This window comes from Cavia porcellus, unplaced genomic scaffold (assembly GCF_034190915.1).
Source record: "Cavia porcellus strain 051 isolate PalLab524CR breed Dunkin Hartley unplaced genomic scaffold, mCavPor4.1 scaffold_1, whole genome shotgun sequence".
Classification (NCBI taxonomy): Eukaryota; Metazoa; Chordata; class Mammalia; order Rodentia; family Caviidae; genus Cavia; species Cavia porcellus.
Genome location: NW_026947484.1, coordinates 119021016 through 119036041, shown reverse-complemented (window position 1 = coordinate 119036041; position 15026 = coordinate 119021016). Strand labels below are relative to the sequence as shown.

At 30.3% G+C, this 15026-nt stretch overlaps 1 protein-coding gene across 5 annotated transcripts in view; it reads left to right on the top strand.

Moving 5' to 3' along the window:
• Dpyd (dihydropyrimidine dehydrogenase) overlaps window positions 1-15026 on the top strand; it is an 816845-nt gene that overhangs the window by 213237 nt on the left and 588582 nt on the right. For all 5 annotated transcript variants that reach the window (XM_003478953.5, XM_063254705.1, XM_063254712.1 and 2 more), the window contains one exon: window positions 3047-3208. In XM_003478953.5, coding sequence (XP_003479001.2) covers window positions 3047-3208 — 162 coding nt within the window. The remainder of the gene's footprint in view (window positions 1-3046; window positions 3209-15026) is intronic.

Genomic DNA, 15026 nt, shown 5'->3' with positions numbered 1-15026 from the left:
TTACATAAATGGAATCACATAATATGTGATCTACTGTGAATTGAGACTTTGGGTTAACATAATCTTTTCAAGGTTTATCCATGTTGAAGTATATATTGTTGCTTCATTCCTTTCTATTTTTAAAATATTGTGAGTTTTTTGGTATGAATGCATGCATCATTTAGCCATTTAAAAGGCGATGTGCAGTTAAGCAGCTTTCACATTTTAACTTTTATGACTAATTCTGTTATGAACATTAGGTTTTGCATGGACATATGTTTTAAAATCTCGAGTGTACCCTGAAGAGTGGAATTGCTGAGTCATATAGTAGTTTTATTTTCACTCTTATGAGGGATGATTAAACTGTCTTCCAGAGCAGCTACCCTGTTTTCCTTTCATATCAACAATATATGAGGGTTCTTATATCCCTGCACTATTGGTAAATTTTCTATTTGTCTTTTAACTGTATCCATGCAAATGTTTGACTGCTATCTCATTGTGGTTTTGATTTATATTCTCTGATGACTAAGGACCAGGAGCATCTTTTATTATGCTCACTTGGAGACTTGAATATCTTCAAGAGAAATTTTTTATGATCATTTGCCCATTTTAGTTTAGATTATTCATCATTTTATGGTTTACTTGCAAATGTTAATATATTCTAGGAAAAAATCACTTATCGTATATATGATTTACAAATATGTTATCCTGTTCTGTGAGTTCCTTCTGACTTTCTTAATAGTTAAAGCCCCCAAATTTTAAAATTTTTATTCAATTTGATTTAACTACTTTTTTTTTTCTTTATTCTGTGTTTCAGGAGTTATATCTCAGAAACTACAATATAATCCAATGTCTCAAAAATTTACATATGGATATCCTACAGGTTAAGGAATTGTCCAATAAAATTTATTTAATGGGATATAAAATGTAAAGAATTTAATAGGCAACTACAGTCCTTGCAGTTTATATTGGACAGTACTTTACGTGGGAGTGTGTGTGTATGTGCATGTGTATGTGTTTACATGGATGTATGGATTGTACTTAAAGAAGCGTACTGTAACTTTATTGTGTAGTAAATCATGGACAGTATTGTTTAATGTGATTCATGGACGTATTATTTGTCTGTTTTTTGGTACTTGGCAAGTACCTAGTACTTCGTTTACTAGTTAAGAATTGAATTTCATGCCACATGGCTACTATGCATTTAGGAAAAAAGAGCCATTCTTATGCCTCAAACAAAACTGTTGGTTGCTGAGGGAACACACTAAGCAAGACAAATATTGCTAAGCAACACAGGTGTTTTTCAAAACATGTACTAATTTCCATTTTAAAATATTTTATTTAGTCAAGAGTGACAGTGTAATTATTTTGAAATACATTTTAGTATTCTGATGTTTTTAATTTTTTATCTCTTTTATTTTTTTTTCTTGAATTTTGAGGAACATTTTACTTTAAAGATTTCCCTATGAAATTCAATTTCTGTAGGGCTTACTTCTTTATTTGTTTATCAATCGCTTCTTTAGTTATTCTGAAATTTTGGATTGAGTGCTGGGTTTCTTTTATAATGAAAGTTTATTGATAAGAAGGTTAAATCAAGGACTTTTGAAAGGCTGGAATGTACTAAAAGATAAATAATAAGTATTCCTGGTTTATTATTGCTATAATTATTTTTATAGTTCTGGTGATTTAAGCAGGGCCTCCCATGTGTTAGGCACGTGTTCAGTTCCTTGACTCTATCCCTTATCTCGCTGTTACGACGCTGCTGCTGCTGCTGATTTACATTTATATTCATCAAGAATTTATTATATTTAAGTTGCTTCATTTGCTTCTTCCTAGGGAAAAAATATGCTCTTAAAAACCTTAAATAGTATCTTAAACAAAAGCCAAAGAAAAAATAAGTGCATTAAATCGTAATATTAAAGCCATACTTTTCTTGTATTGTAGAAGTTTTATACTTATAGAAGTATTCTAACAATAATTTCTATATATGCCTAATATAATTTTCCCTACTATATTGTAAAATTTTATTAATTTTCCTTAATTTTTATGCAATTTCCCTTACCTATTGAAGAATCCCATCTCTAAGATAATCATATGATGTTTGTTTTTTGTTTCTTCTTAGTTCTTCTTGACTGTTACAGTTTCTCTAACTTTTAAAAAAAATTTTGATGTACTTGAGAGATATCAGTAGCACTATTTGGGCCCACATCTTATTTGTTATTAGTGCAAAAAATTTTTCAATATTGAAATTATTTTTGATTATCTAGTCAGTAAATAGTGATATAGTTGTTGTGTTTTCTAAAATGAGAATTCAAAAATTATTGTGAAAATAAGAGGTTATCTGATCTATTTTATAATACAGTAGTCAAGCGTGGGGAAGGAGTGAGGAGAGGTGAACTTGTCGAGGTGTGGTCAAGGAGTCTCTGTAAAGTATGTTTCATGTCTGTCTTTGGTTAATGCACTGCTAGTTAAGAATGTTGATCAACAGAGTGTCGTAAAACAGGTCCGATGAATGAAGGGAAGGCTCAGACTGCTTTTAATTTGGTCATGTGGAGGATTATTAAATATAACCTTTGTTGGTGTTCTTATTTATTTATTTATTGGTACCAGGGATTGAACTCATAACTTCACATTTGCCAGGCAGGCACTTATGCCGCTGAGTTAAATCCCTGGTGATACTCTTTTGGAGGACAGATTTTAATCTTGATCAAACAATGCTACTTCGGTTACATTTTTTGAACCGAAAAGAAAAATGTAAGGTAACATATTAGGATGTTTTATGAATTAAAAGGATTAATAGAGTATATTTATTTTTTGATTTTTCTAAAATTACTTTACACATTAGTATATAGTATATTAAATATAGTATAATATAGTATAGTATCTCTGCATGTCACACACTGTGTTATTGCTAGTTGATGATAAATACTGATTTAACAATTTATCATATATACATTTTGACATTCAATTTTTAGTCTAGTTATCTAAATAAAAGAATAATGTATTTTTCATTATTTGATGTTAAATTAAGACACATTGTTATATAATAAAATTTTACTTTTTGTAGAACTATTATGGAGCTGCTAAGAAGATCTTTTCTGACAACCCACTTGGTCTTACTTGTGGAATGGTGTGTCCAACTTCTGATCTTTGTGTAGGAGGATGCAATTTATATGCCACTGAGGAGGGACCAATTAACATTGGTGGACTGCAGCAGTTTGCTGCTGAGGTATGTAAGAGGTACACTTAGTTCTCCTTTTTCTATTACCAGGTCCTAGTATTTGAAATTACGAATCATTGGTGTTTTATTGTTACACAATATTTGTAGTGTGATACACGGCAAAATTATACATATTCTGCAACAGTATTTTTTATTTGACAATTTACCTATAAAAATGAATTTAAAAAAAGTTATTTACAACTGCCACTACAGGTTATTATTTTGAAAGATAATAGATAAAGCGATATTCTGAAAGTAGAATTTATTTGTTAACTTTACATTGAAGTGCAGCAAGGAGACTCTTATGAAAAGGCTATATTTATGAACTGATTCTTTTCCTTGATCTTTACAGATTGAAATAATATTTCAACAGTATTTTGTCATTTCTTAGAGTAATAGAGGTTTGATATTTTTAAAAAAATCTTCAAACTGAATAATATTTTTCAACAACAAGAAAATTACTAGATTTTGTGAATTTATCAATTGGGAGTAGTTATGATATTTGGATTAAAATGTATAATGAAATAAAATGAATGTTCTTTTCCACTATTGAGCCCATAAATTTTGATTTTGGCTTTCTCTTTTATAAATCCTTTGTCAATGGCTTTGTTCCTGCCAAATCCTTATCCTCTTAGGGATTTCTTATTTGGAGTTGACAAGTCACTTTCCTTGCATTATTTCAATTATCAGTTTAAAATTAAATTATAATAATATTTTCTAATCTTAAGAGATCAATTGGCTAGAAGAAAAATTAAATGCTTGTCTACACTAGATTTTTAGTTAATGACTTACCTATCTGCTTTTGTCAACTTAAATACAAGGTATTCTTTCCCTTTAGGATCCCTTCTATAATATCCCTCCAGCTTCAGTTCACTTTGCTTTCAGTAATAAATCAGGGTTATTTCCTTCTGGCTTTCTGACAGGTTAATTCTATGGAAAGTCTTCTGGCAATAAGAAAATAGAAACAATTTGATGTTGTGTGTTGTTGCAATAAATTCTTGGATTTAATTTCTTCCTTCACCAAATTCAAAACTGCATTAGGCTTAGCTGACCAGTGTAAGTTACAATCTTTACAACCTGAGAAAATCATTAGTTGATGAAGAAAATTCACTGAAATTCTCATCTTCCTTTGTCCACCCGTTGTTTCTTCATTGAAACAGGCCAAAGTTGGATTGGCTACAGTAAAAGAACAAAACAAAACAAAAATGAGTCAAAATGTAAAATCATTGACTATTGATCTTGGCTCAAGAGAGAGAGAGTAAGAAGCGAGAGAGACAGGATCAGAAAGAAAAGAAGCTGGAGACAGAAACACTGTTCATATAGAAACTTTCACTTGGTTTTAATGAGCTTCTATTACTCTTTCACAAAGTAGTCTATTTATTTGAAGATCTACTTAAAGAGTTTTATGTGTACCTTCAGTATTGTACAGAATTCATCAGAAAATCAGTAAAATCTCACTATAACACTATTTGGAACTTTCTGAGCATCCTTCCTAATGAAGAATGAAACATTAAATTCCAAAAAAATCTATCTTGACTGAACTTAAGAAATTTATTTTTAAAAAATATATTTTCCTATTGCATTTCAGTTATGTTTTGTGTAACAGTGGTTTCAATATAAACAATAAATGAAAGTATCCCTGTTGGAACTACCAATTAAAGTTTTCAATTACGTTTTAATGTTTTCTAGTTAGGGTGCTTTGCTTCAGAAGATCCTGTATCCAAGGTCAAAGTGGAGTTTACCTAAATTTATCTGACTAAAGTTACTATGACGATAAACAAAACATTAGCAGTGTGGGTATCTTGGAAAAGGGTGAAGTGAAAAATACTATTAAAACTACTGAACTATTGACATGAATACTTAAGTGAAAGTGCAACTGATGCAAATGATTTTATGATTTGATTTATAAAACAAAGATTGATTTTTGACCTTTAAAGAAATAGAAATCTATTTTTCAACCAAATTAAGCAAAGGTTAGAAAAGCACACTAAAATAGAAAAACGTTTTTCAAAATTGTTTTCCTATAAAGGGTTATAAGTGATTTTTAAAGTATCAGCTTTGTAGGTCTACCATTATTGGTTAATTGCACACCTTATCTTTCTCCATTTGAACAGAAGCACATCGGGAAGGGACTGTCTTTGCAAAGAAACAAGTGACAAAAAGAATACTTGCAGTGAAATCCACAGCCCAGCATTGTGTGTTTTTGTTTTGTTTTGTCCCTGGGTATTTTCTCATCTGCAGTGTCAGTGTGATGAGTGTAACCTTCCTTCAGATGCTTTTGTGTGTCTTAAACAGGCTCCAAGACTCGCTCTGTGTTTGGAAGAGGCAGTTTTTTTCTTTTAATAATATTGTATTTCTGTAATAATACAGCTTCTTTAAAATAAAAAACTTGGAAAAATAATTTGACAAGGATTTTATCAGTCTCTGATGGTTTTAAAATTTCTCTGCACAAGTATAATCCTTGAAAAATTTATTTTGAGAATTTTTTGAATATTTATCTGAATACTTAAAAGTCATCTTTATTATATTTAATAACAAAGTAGATTTTCATTCCCTCTCAAATTTAATGTGTTGTAGGAAAAAGGATAAACGAGAATGGATTCTTTACCCATTACCTAAAATTTGAAAAAAAGTGATTTTAATACAAAACTGACTGTATGTCAACTCATTTCTGTGCCACTAATACTATTGATATATAAAGTAGAATCAACTGCACTAATTTTCAGTTGCAACTGAGAAAAATTAAAAGTTACTTTTAATGTTTAGGTAAATGTTAAAATAAAAGAAGGCCAGAGTTGACTCTTAAAAATTTCTCATTAAATTCTGAATTTTTAGAATCACATTAGATTATGAAATTAGTGTCTGAATATCATATTCATTTTTCACATTAAACATGTAATGAAAATTCATATTATGTGTTAAATATGCTGTTGATCATGGTATATGCTTCTTGGAACTTGACATTTATCTAGGTTTTATTATTTTAGTTAAGAATGGCACTAAAAAATGGAATTCCAGACTTAATTAGATGACTCACTGAACAATATTACTTTTATATTTTCCTTTAATTTTCTTCAGCATGTTTTAAAATTTCTCCTGTCTTTGGGATTACCCAGATTTATCCCATCAGCCTGTATAACTTGTAAGAATGCATATTTTGATCCAATAATGAACAAAATTTATTTAATTTATTTGCTGTAAGGTAAATGTCTTCAACAGTTAAAATATTGAACATTTTCATATTAGTCAAACACTGATTATTGAATTTGGTCTATAATTGTAAGTTCTCAATAAATAAGGTAGAGTTACTGTGGATTTATCCAAGGAGTGTTCAAATATAAGGCATTTTTATATGATGTTGATCATCACTTTCATCAGTAAATATTTGATTTGTATTTTGGTCCATAATGTGGCATATTTTATGAAACAGATATCTAATTCTATAACACAGAGTCCATGTGTATTTTCTTTTTATCTAATATAACTTAGTTTTATTTTAAACACAAAGGATAAAAGTGATGCAGAATTTTTAAAAAATAGAATATTAACACTAGTTAATATATTGTGTACTATTTTCTTAAAAATACATGTTCAGATTACAAAATTTAGACAAAAATGATAAAACAATGAAATCTCAAATTTCTACTTGATTAACAAGATTAGTAGTATAGTTATATATTACACACACACACACACACACACACACACACACACGTATAATGTTTTCCCTTCTTTCTTTTCTCCTTTCCCCTATTCCAGTTGTTCTTTACTTTTGAGCACTTTCTTTCCCTTTAATTTTCATAATATCTGTTGTACCTTTTGAATCTTATTTCCTCTGTCAATTTTATTTGCACTGGAGAGACAATACTATATTTACACATGCAAGTCTGTTTTATTTCACTTATGAGTATGATTTCAAGTTGAATCCATTTATCTGTAAAACCCTCAAATTTATCTTTCTTTATAACTAAATAATAACCAATTCTATAAAAATACTGCATTATTTTTATTCATTCCACAGTTGATAGGCATTTGTGTTGTTTCCAAGATTTAGCAATTCCAAATCATGCTGCTATAAATATGAGTAAACATATATAGTTGTGGCATTGATGTTTTCAGTTCCTCTGGGAAACTGCCCAGAAGGGGAAGAGCTGGATTGAATAGGACCTCCAATCCTAGGGTTTTAAGGAATCTCCACATTGAATTCCACAGTGGTTGTATCAGTCTGTGCTACCATCAACAGTGGAAAAGGGTTCCTTTTTCCTGACAGTGCCACCAATATTTGTTATTGATTGATTTTATGATCGTGGGTATTCTTTCTGGAGTAAGATGGACTCTCGTTGTTTTCATTTGCATTTCTCAAAAGATCAGTGATGCTGAACATTTCTTCAAGTATTCATGTGTATTTTCTTTATTAAAAAAGTCTGTTAATTGAATCCATTTGGGTACAGACTGTTCCCAGATCAATATATTACACCTATAATTTATATAACATGTGATTATGGGTGAGTTTGTTTTTATTTTGGACAGGGAGTTGAGGATTGCTTTTTTTTACATTGCTATTTTTTAACTATACACTGATACCAACAGTATTAATTACTATTGTTTCATGATCTATTTTGATATCTGATTTATTGTTTTAATTTTTATATTTTTTCAAATTTTATTGACTGCTTTGTGCTTTTACTGCATAACATAAATACAATATTTTTCTTATAAGTGAAAAAATAATATATTTCCAGGGATCTATAAGCATTCATTTCTGTATTTTTCAGGGAGACTCTGTTCAAGTAATTGCTCAGTGTATATAATCAAATAAAAAAGAAAACTACTAGTACAATTCAAACAAGTGTTAGGAAAAAAACTAGGAACACTTAAGTTATTTGTTAATAACATTTGTGCTTAAACAGTAGAATATTTTTGAAGAATTGTCCATAAAAGAGAAACATATTTATCCACATTATTATGTGAATCTCTTCATAGGGAAGTTGTATTTCTACTGTATCTTCATCTGCAATATGGAGATTGCTAATGTCTCAAATTCATTATTTCTACCAATTACTTGAAAGGACTAAAAATGTCCCAATAAATAATGTAGATTTTATGTCATGTGACAAGTACATTCAATCAGTCAAACAGAAAAATAGAGATAGTGGAAAAATGCAAAATCCAAATAAAGTATTCATCATAAAGATTGGTATTTATGTACAACTTGAAATGTGAAATTGTATATAATCTAGATGTGTATTGTTTTACAAGTAAAGTGTTCAAAATGCTAAGGTACTTTTGAGAGTGATCAAAATTATTTTTAATAATTTGTTCTGTGCTACCAACACCAACCAAGTGCCATCCCAACTAAACTGGTTGTGGGAATATCCAGTGTAATAAACTCGTATTAAAAAAATAAATTTATCAAATAAATACTGAAGCTAGATTTAAGAGTTGTTTTTAGGTAGCTTCTAAAGTACAGGTTCTTGTTTTTTATATATGAAAATCAATAAATGTGAAAGTTATCAACAGAGTGAGAGACAAAAATATATTTGAATTGGAAACAGAAAATTTAGTATAAATCACCATTACTTCATGATTAAAATCTTCAATAAGCTAGCTTATCTCAGTGTAATAAAACCCATATTTAACAAATTAAGAGCTAATATGATACTGAGTGAGATGAAATCAAAACAAGTTTCCTTCATGATCTCGAATAAAAAAAATGGATAGCTACTTTCATCGCTTTTACTTAGTATTATGCTAGAACTCTTAGCAGAGCAGCCAAGCAAAAGGAAGAAGCAGCATCCATATTGGAAAAGAGAATGACAAATTGTCACTTTTTCCACAATGCACGGTCTCATATATTAAAAACTTAAGAATTTCATGCAAACAATATTATAACTAACACACAATTCAATGAAGTTGCAGGACACAAAATCAACAAACGAAAGTCAGTAGCTTTTTTATATATCACTGTATAGTTATTACAAGTCTTTGGGAAGATATATATAAGTTGATGTAAACATTATACAATGTACACTAGTATGAAAATATCACAGTACCTCATAAACATTTTGCATGATTTTAGTTGTCAGTTTAATAATATGTAAATAACAAAAAGAAAAAATAACCCGAAATATGATTTATCTATGGTTAGAATTAGTGGTTGAAAAATAAAATATTCTGTGTCGCTAAGCAAAGTATGTATTCTAAGAAACATTGTAGTCTCATAGGTAGTTAATTTCATAGTTAATTCAGAAGACATATGACAGTGTCTTGGGATTTTAGACTGAGATACATTCTTCAAGAGTTTTTGCCTGTTGGTTTGAAGGTGATTAAATATTATGAAAGTGAAGAGGACAAATTTAAATTTAGAATACGTTATGCTTATATAGAACTTCAGTGTCTTTTTGTAGTTATCTCATGATAAACGACCCAGAATACATGTAATATAGGTATTGTTTTTTCTACTTGGACATGAGGAAATGTCCAAGGAAGGGTCAAAATAATTAGAAATAGCTAACATTTCAGAATGATGGACATGTAATGATTTGAGTCTTCACAACTTTTTTATGTATTTAAGACAGAGAAAAAAAGCAACAAAAGAAACAAACAAAAACAACAACAAGAAACCCAAAACAATAACAGTATAGGTTTTCAAAACAAGATGATAGGAATTTAACAGTGGTTATAATATTGCATATTGTTACCTTCAAAGGTAAAATTACCTTAGATTACCAGATATAGACATGTAAAATTTATCTAATCATATGAATTTTAACTGTTCTTTTCAAGAACTAATACATTTGGTAGTATAGTCATTTTAGCTCTTTTGTGTGTGTGTGTGTGTGTGTGTTTGTGTTTGTGTGTATACATTTATGTGTTTCCTTTTCTCTTCCTTCTTTCCTCCTTTACTTTTTCCCAGTTAGTTTTCCTCTTTGAACAATTTTTCACCATTATACAGTATTTATTGTAGATTTTGGATCATATTTGCTCTTTCTGTTTCTTACACTAGGGAGACAATATGGTATTTATGCTTGTGAGTTTGATTTATTTCACTTATGGATATGATCTCAATTCACGTCAAATCATGTATAAAAACTTTGATTCAGTCTTCCTGTATAGCTAATAGTACTCCATTGTGTAAAATTATCACCATCTTTTTTATTTCTTCCTTCAGTGATGGGCACTTGGGTTGTTGACAAGATTTAGTAATTCCAATTGTGCTTCTCTAAACATGAGTGAACATATATAGCTGTGGTACAACATTATAACTGAACACACAGACACACAGACACACACACACACACACACACACACACACACAAACTAAACTAAAAACGAAATTGAATTCCTTTTGGGTCAGAAATGTATAGAAACATCTAACTCTAACTTTTTGGGGGAGGTACTAGGGATCAAACTCATGACCTCAGGCTCACCAGGCAAGTGCTTGAGCCACTGAGCTAATTGCCCAGCCCTAGAAACATTCAACTCTAAGTAGGGAACTCGAGCTACTCCATTAGTCTCATCTGTTCCAAGTAGTTTGGTTTTTGCAGGGTAACAAGTACGAAAATCACCATGCATATTAGAGAACTAGACTTATCTCACAGATGCAACTGCCATTCAGGCCCAAGGCGGTACATATAAAGCAGTATAACAGAGCAAAGGAAGCTGTATAGTAAGTGTCATAACCATTCGGCCAGTGACAATGTAACTAGCTTCTAATTCCTTTAGTGCCACTAATTCCTTTAGTGGCACCTTAATGTTACAGCTTCCAGTGGAAAATCTGAGTCTAAAAGTAGGAGGGCGGGGAAGTATAGGTGGGGGAGGTCACAATTTCTCTGCTAGGTAAAAAGAGAAGTACAAAGAAAAAAAAATTGAAACAAAAAATAAGAAAGTACAACATGAAAGCTATCAGTTATAATTATCAGTTATACTCAGCATATCCTGATAGCACATTAATCTAATCTCTAAATATATAAATAAAATTATAGTCAGGCCTTTAAAATAATAGGTATAGGGCTGGGGTGGCGGTTTAGTGGTAGAGCTCTTGCCTTGCCTGAGCAAGGCCCTCAGTTTAATCCCCAGCACCACAAAAACAATAACAAAAAAGAAAAACTATATTAATTAAAATTTGATAGAATTTGAAAAATAGATTTGACTGATTTGAAAAATAATTTATTGGAAATATTTAGTACAGTAAAAATTTCATGGAAAAGTTAGTTTTTGCAGGATGAAAGGATTTAGCTTAAACAAAGAAAAAGATATAACTCAGAAATACTCCCAGAGCACCTTATGGGAGCGTAAAGAAATGAAAAGTAGTTGGTACCGTGATATGTGCATGTAATCCCAGGACTCTGGGAGACTGAGTCAGAAGGATCACAAGTTTAATTCCAGCCCTGGGCATTTACCAAACCCTTGACTTTAAAAATGGGACACTTAAGAAGCTTAGAAGATGCAGACATAAATAAAATTACAGAAAAAGAGAAATACAGAAAAAGAGATTGACAGAGAAGCCGTCTTTAGGTAGCTATAGTAAAACATTTTCTAGAAGAAAGAAAAGATGTAAGTATTTCACATAGACTTGATTGTTCTAATACTATGACATATTTAGAAAAAGGAGATATCAAAGTTTCTAGAGAAAGAGAAGGAATTACTTTAAAACCAAATGACAGTTGCTCTGACCCCAGATTACTCATCAGCATCAATAGATGGCGAAGGCCAAGAGGAATATATTTTTAAAAGCATAAGATAAAGACCTCTACTTCTTCTTTGACAGTAAAGACATTAATAAAAGTATTTTCAGGGATGTTACATCTAAGGTAGTTTGACATTCACCTTTTAAAAAGAATTACCTAGGTTATGCTTTAGTATGAAGGAACAAGACATAAAATAAAAAATAGAAATAGTGATGAGCAAAGAACCCATCAGAATATGATACTAAATATAAATTAATATTGATTGTAAAGTAGTAATAATTCATTTTGAGACATTAATATGGAAATAAAAATTTAACACTGAAAAGGAAGGTTTTGTGATGATAACAGTAATAATGAAAAGAATAAATCCTTTAAAAATATAGCATTCATAAATTTATATATACATTAACGATAGCATTAATAAAAATTAGTACTTGAACAAGATTTGCTAAGTTAAGAAATCTATGAAATTTCTTCACCATAACTTATACAGAATCAATATATCTCTGTCATGCTCTGTGGACTGTATTGTATGTCAAAAACAGTGACTGGTAAAATTATATTGTGTTCAAATCAGTGGAAACAAACTTTTTTTAATAAAACAGCTAAATTAAAAATAAATACTATCAAAATGAAACTTACAATGACAAATTTATATTTGGAAATTTGAAAATATGTTTGTAAATAATTTATGGATCACTCCCAAATGTGTTTGTATTCTCAAAAATATTTAATCCTCAATGGCAATTTCCAGTGACCAAGTGTGACAGCCCCTATTTTAATTTCCTTTTTGTTGTTGTTATTGTTGGTACTGGGCATTAAATTCAGAGAAAAGTGTGAACTATGTACTATGTTCTACCACTGAGCTACAAGCCACACTCATAGCCAGTGATTTCTACTGAAAAATGTGTGATGTAGCTGTAACTAACAGACAAAAAAGATTTTACATAAATTTATAGTGCTTATCTAATGCAGTATAAAAATACAAATAATGGGAGCTTTACGCTAAAGTATACAGAAATAATGAAATGTACAATAGAAGCAAAAATTATAACATACAAAAATAGCAGATTCCCTGAAAATATTGTTTTCTAGGATAAATAAACCAGTATATCTCATTTATGACTATTGTTTAATTACTACCTTTTTAAAATTAATTTGCTTATGGGTAAGATTGGCTTATAATTAATCATTACTACTATTTCTAGAAATTCAGATTCAAAGAGAACAATTAACTGATACAAATAGGATGGAGTAGGAACTCTTTAGTTCAGTTGGTCAACTTCATTGTCTTTCAACTCCTGTTACCCTCTTTTTCCCAAGAAGTCAGCACATTTATTGTAGTGTGCTCAGCACCTATAAGGGTCCACTTCATCATTCAGTACATACCTAAGTGAATGCTGGTGCTGGTCAGTGTTTGGGTGCAAAGAGCATGATAGGAAGATATGAAAACATTACAGTGAATTGCTGACAAAGGGAACTGAGTTAATTTAGTAGGAAGTTGTATCTGCGAAACCACGAAACCTAGTAGATAACTAGCAGAAATGGGGCTGTTGCATTGAGAAAGTGAAATTTAAAATAGGTTCTGAAAGATGTTCGAGAGCAGTATCAGAAATGGAGAGTTGGTGTTCAAGGAATAAATGATTCCTGAATTCAAGAGACTGCTTGTATTGATTGATTTTAACATATATGTTTTGGATAAGTAAAATTGCTTGTAGTCAAATTATAAATATTTACAAATATTTACAAATTGCTTTTTGTTGATTTAAATCACTGAATTCGAGAAAGCAGCCTCGAGTTTCAAACATTAAGGATACTCATGGAAGTAGGGCCTATAAATTTAGAAAATTTATGTGAGTCACTTTGAATATAAAATGAACAGAGTACTTATAAAGGGAAGATGTTAATCACGATTAACAATTATCACCATTGATTCATTCTATTCTTACCATAAATTGTTGTAATAATCATTGCTCTTTTAATTTCAGACCTGATATTCAAAGAGCTGAAGTACTTTAAATGATAACATATACTATTTTAGAAAGGAAGAAACATTGAGAGTTACTATCAAATTAGTATTAATAAATATCTTGGCATTTAAAATATATGTGATATTTAATGTATAGGACACTATAATTATTAAATTATTATACTTTGTGTTCAGAATGTTAGCATTGTGGGAGAGGATTGTGGGGGAAAGTTCCATGGTTTCTCTCTATATCTCAACATTTCTGTTTTAAAAATCAAGATAATCTCTCTTCCATGCTTTGAAGTATTGTGAAAACTTTTAGAGAAAATGTTATAAAATCAATTCATAGTGATAAAATGAATATACTTTCAGAATAAGGGAAAAGTCACAGATCATAACTGATTACACCAGAAAGTATATTTTGAAATGCTCCCCAAAAGATATACTCCAGTGTAAGAAACAGTTTGGCCTTATACTAAGGTTATACTGTTTTCCTTAGGGACTTGTCCTGATTTGTTGCAATGTATTTAATTTCCATTCAGGAATTGTGAAATTCATCAGAACTTTGTTGAATGCTAACTTTGTGATAGAACTATATTGTGCCCTGGGATTGGAGAGTGGGGAGAAGAATTCTCTCTCTCTCTCTCTCTCTCTCTCTCTCTCTCTCTCTTTTATTTATGTTTTATTTTTTTGTCTTTTTCCTTTTTATCAGTACCAGGGATCAAACTCACAACTGCCTGCTTGCAAGGCAGGCGCTTATGCCGCTGAGATAAATCCCCAGCCCCGAGAAGAATTCTCTTATTAGTTCATAGCTTAATGGGAAAGTTAGATTTTACTTTATGCTTTTAAGTGAAAAAATAATTATGTCCCTAGGAAAATACATAGCAGATAAGCTGTATTCATTTAGTGGTAGTGTACACGATTTTACAATGGTAGGTTTAGTAATGTTAACTCCTAACTAGTAATTTTATGGTGGTGTGAGCACTTTGTAAAAATTCTTTTCTACAATACAGTGATTGTATTACTGAATACCTTTTTGTTATATACTATACATGGGAAAATAAGATAATTTTTAAATGGTCTGAGTCCTATTTGTATGAAATGAACACTTAAATAGGATACAATTATAATGCAATAAGAAAAGTAATAAAAGAATGATAGGCAACAA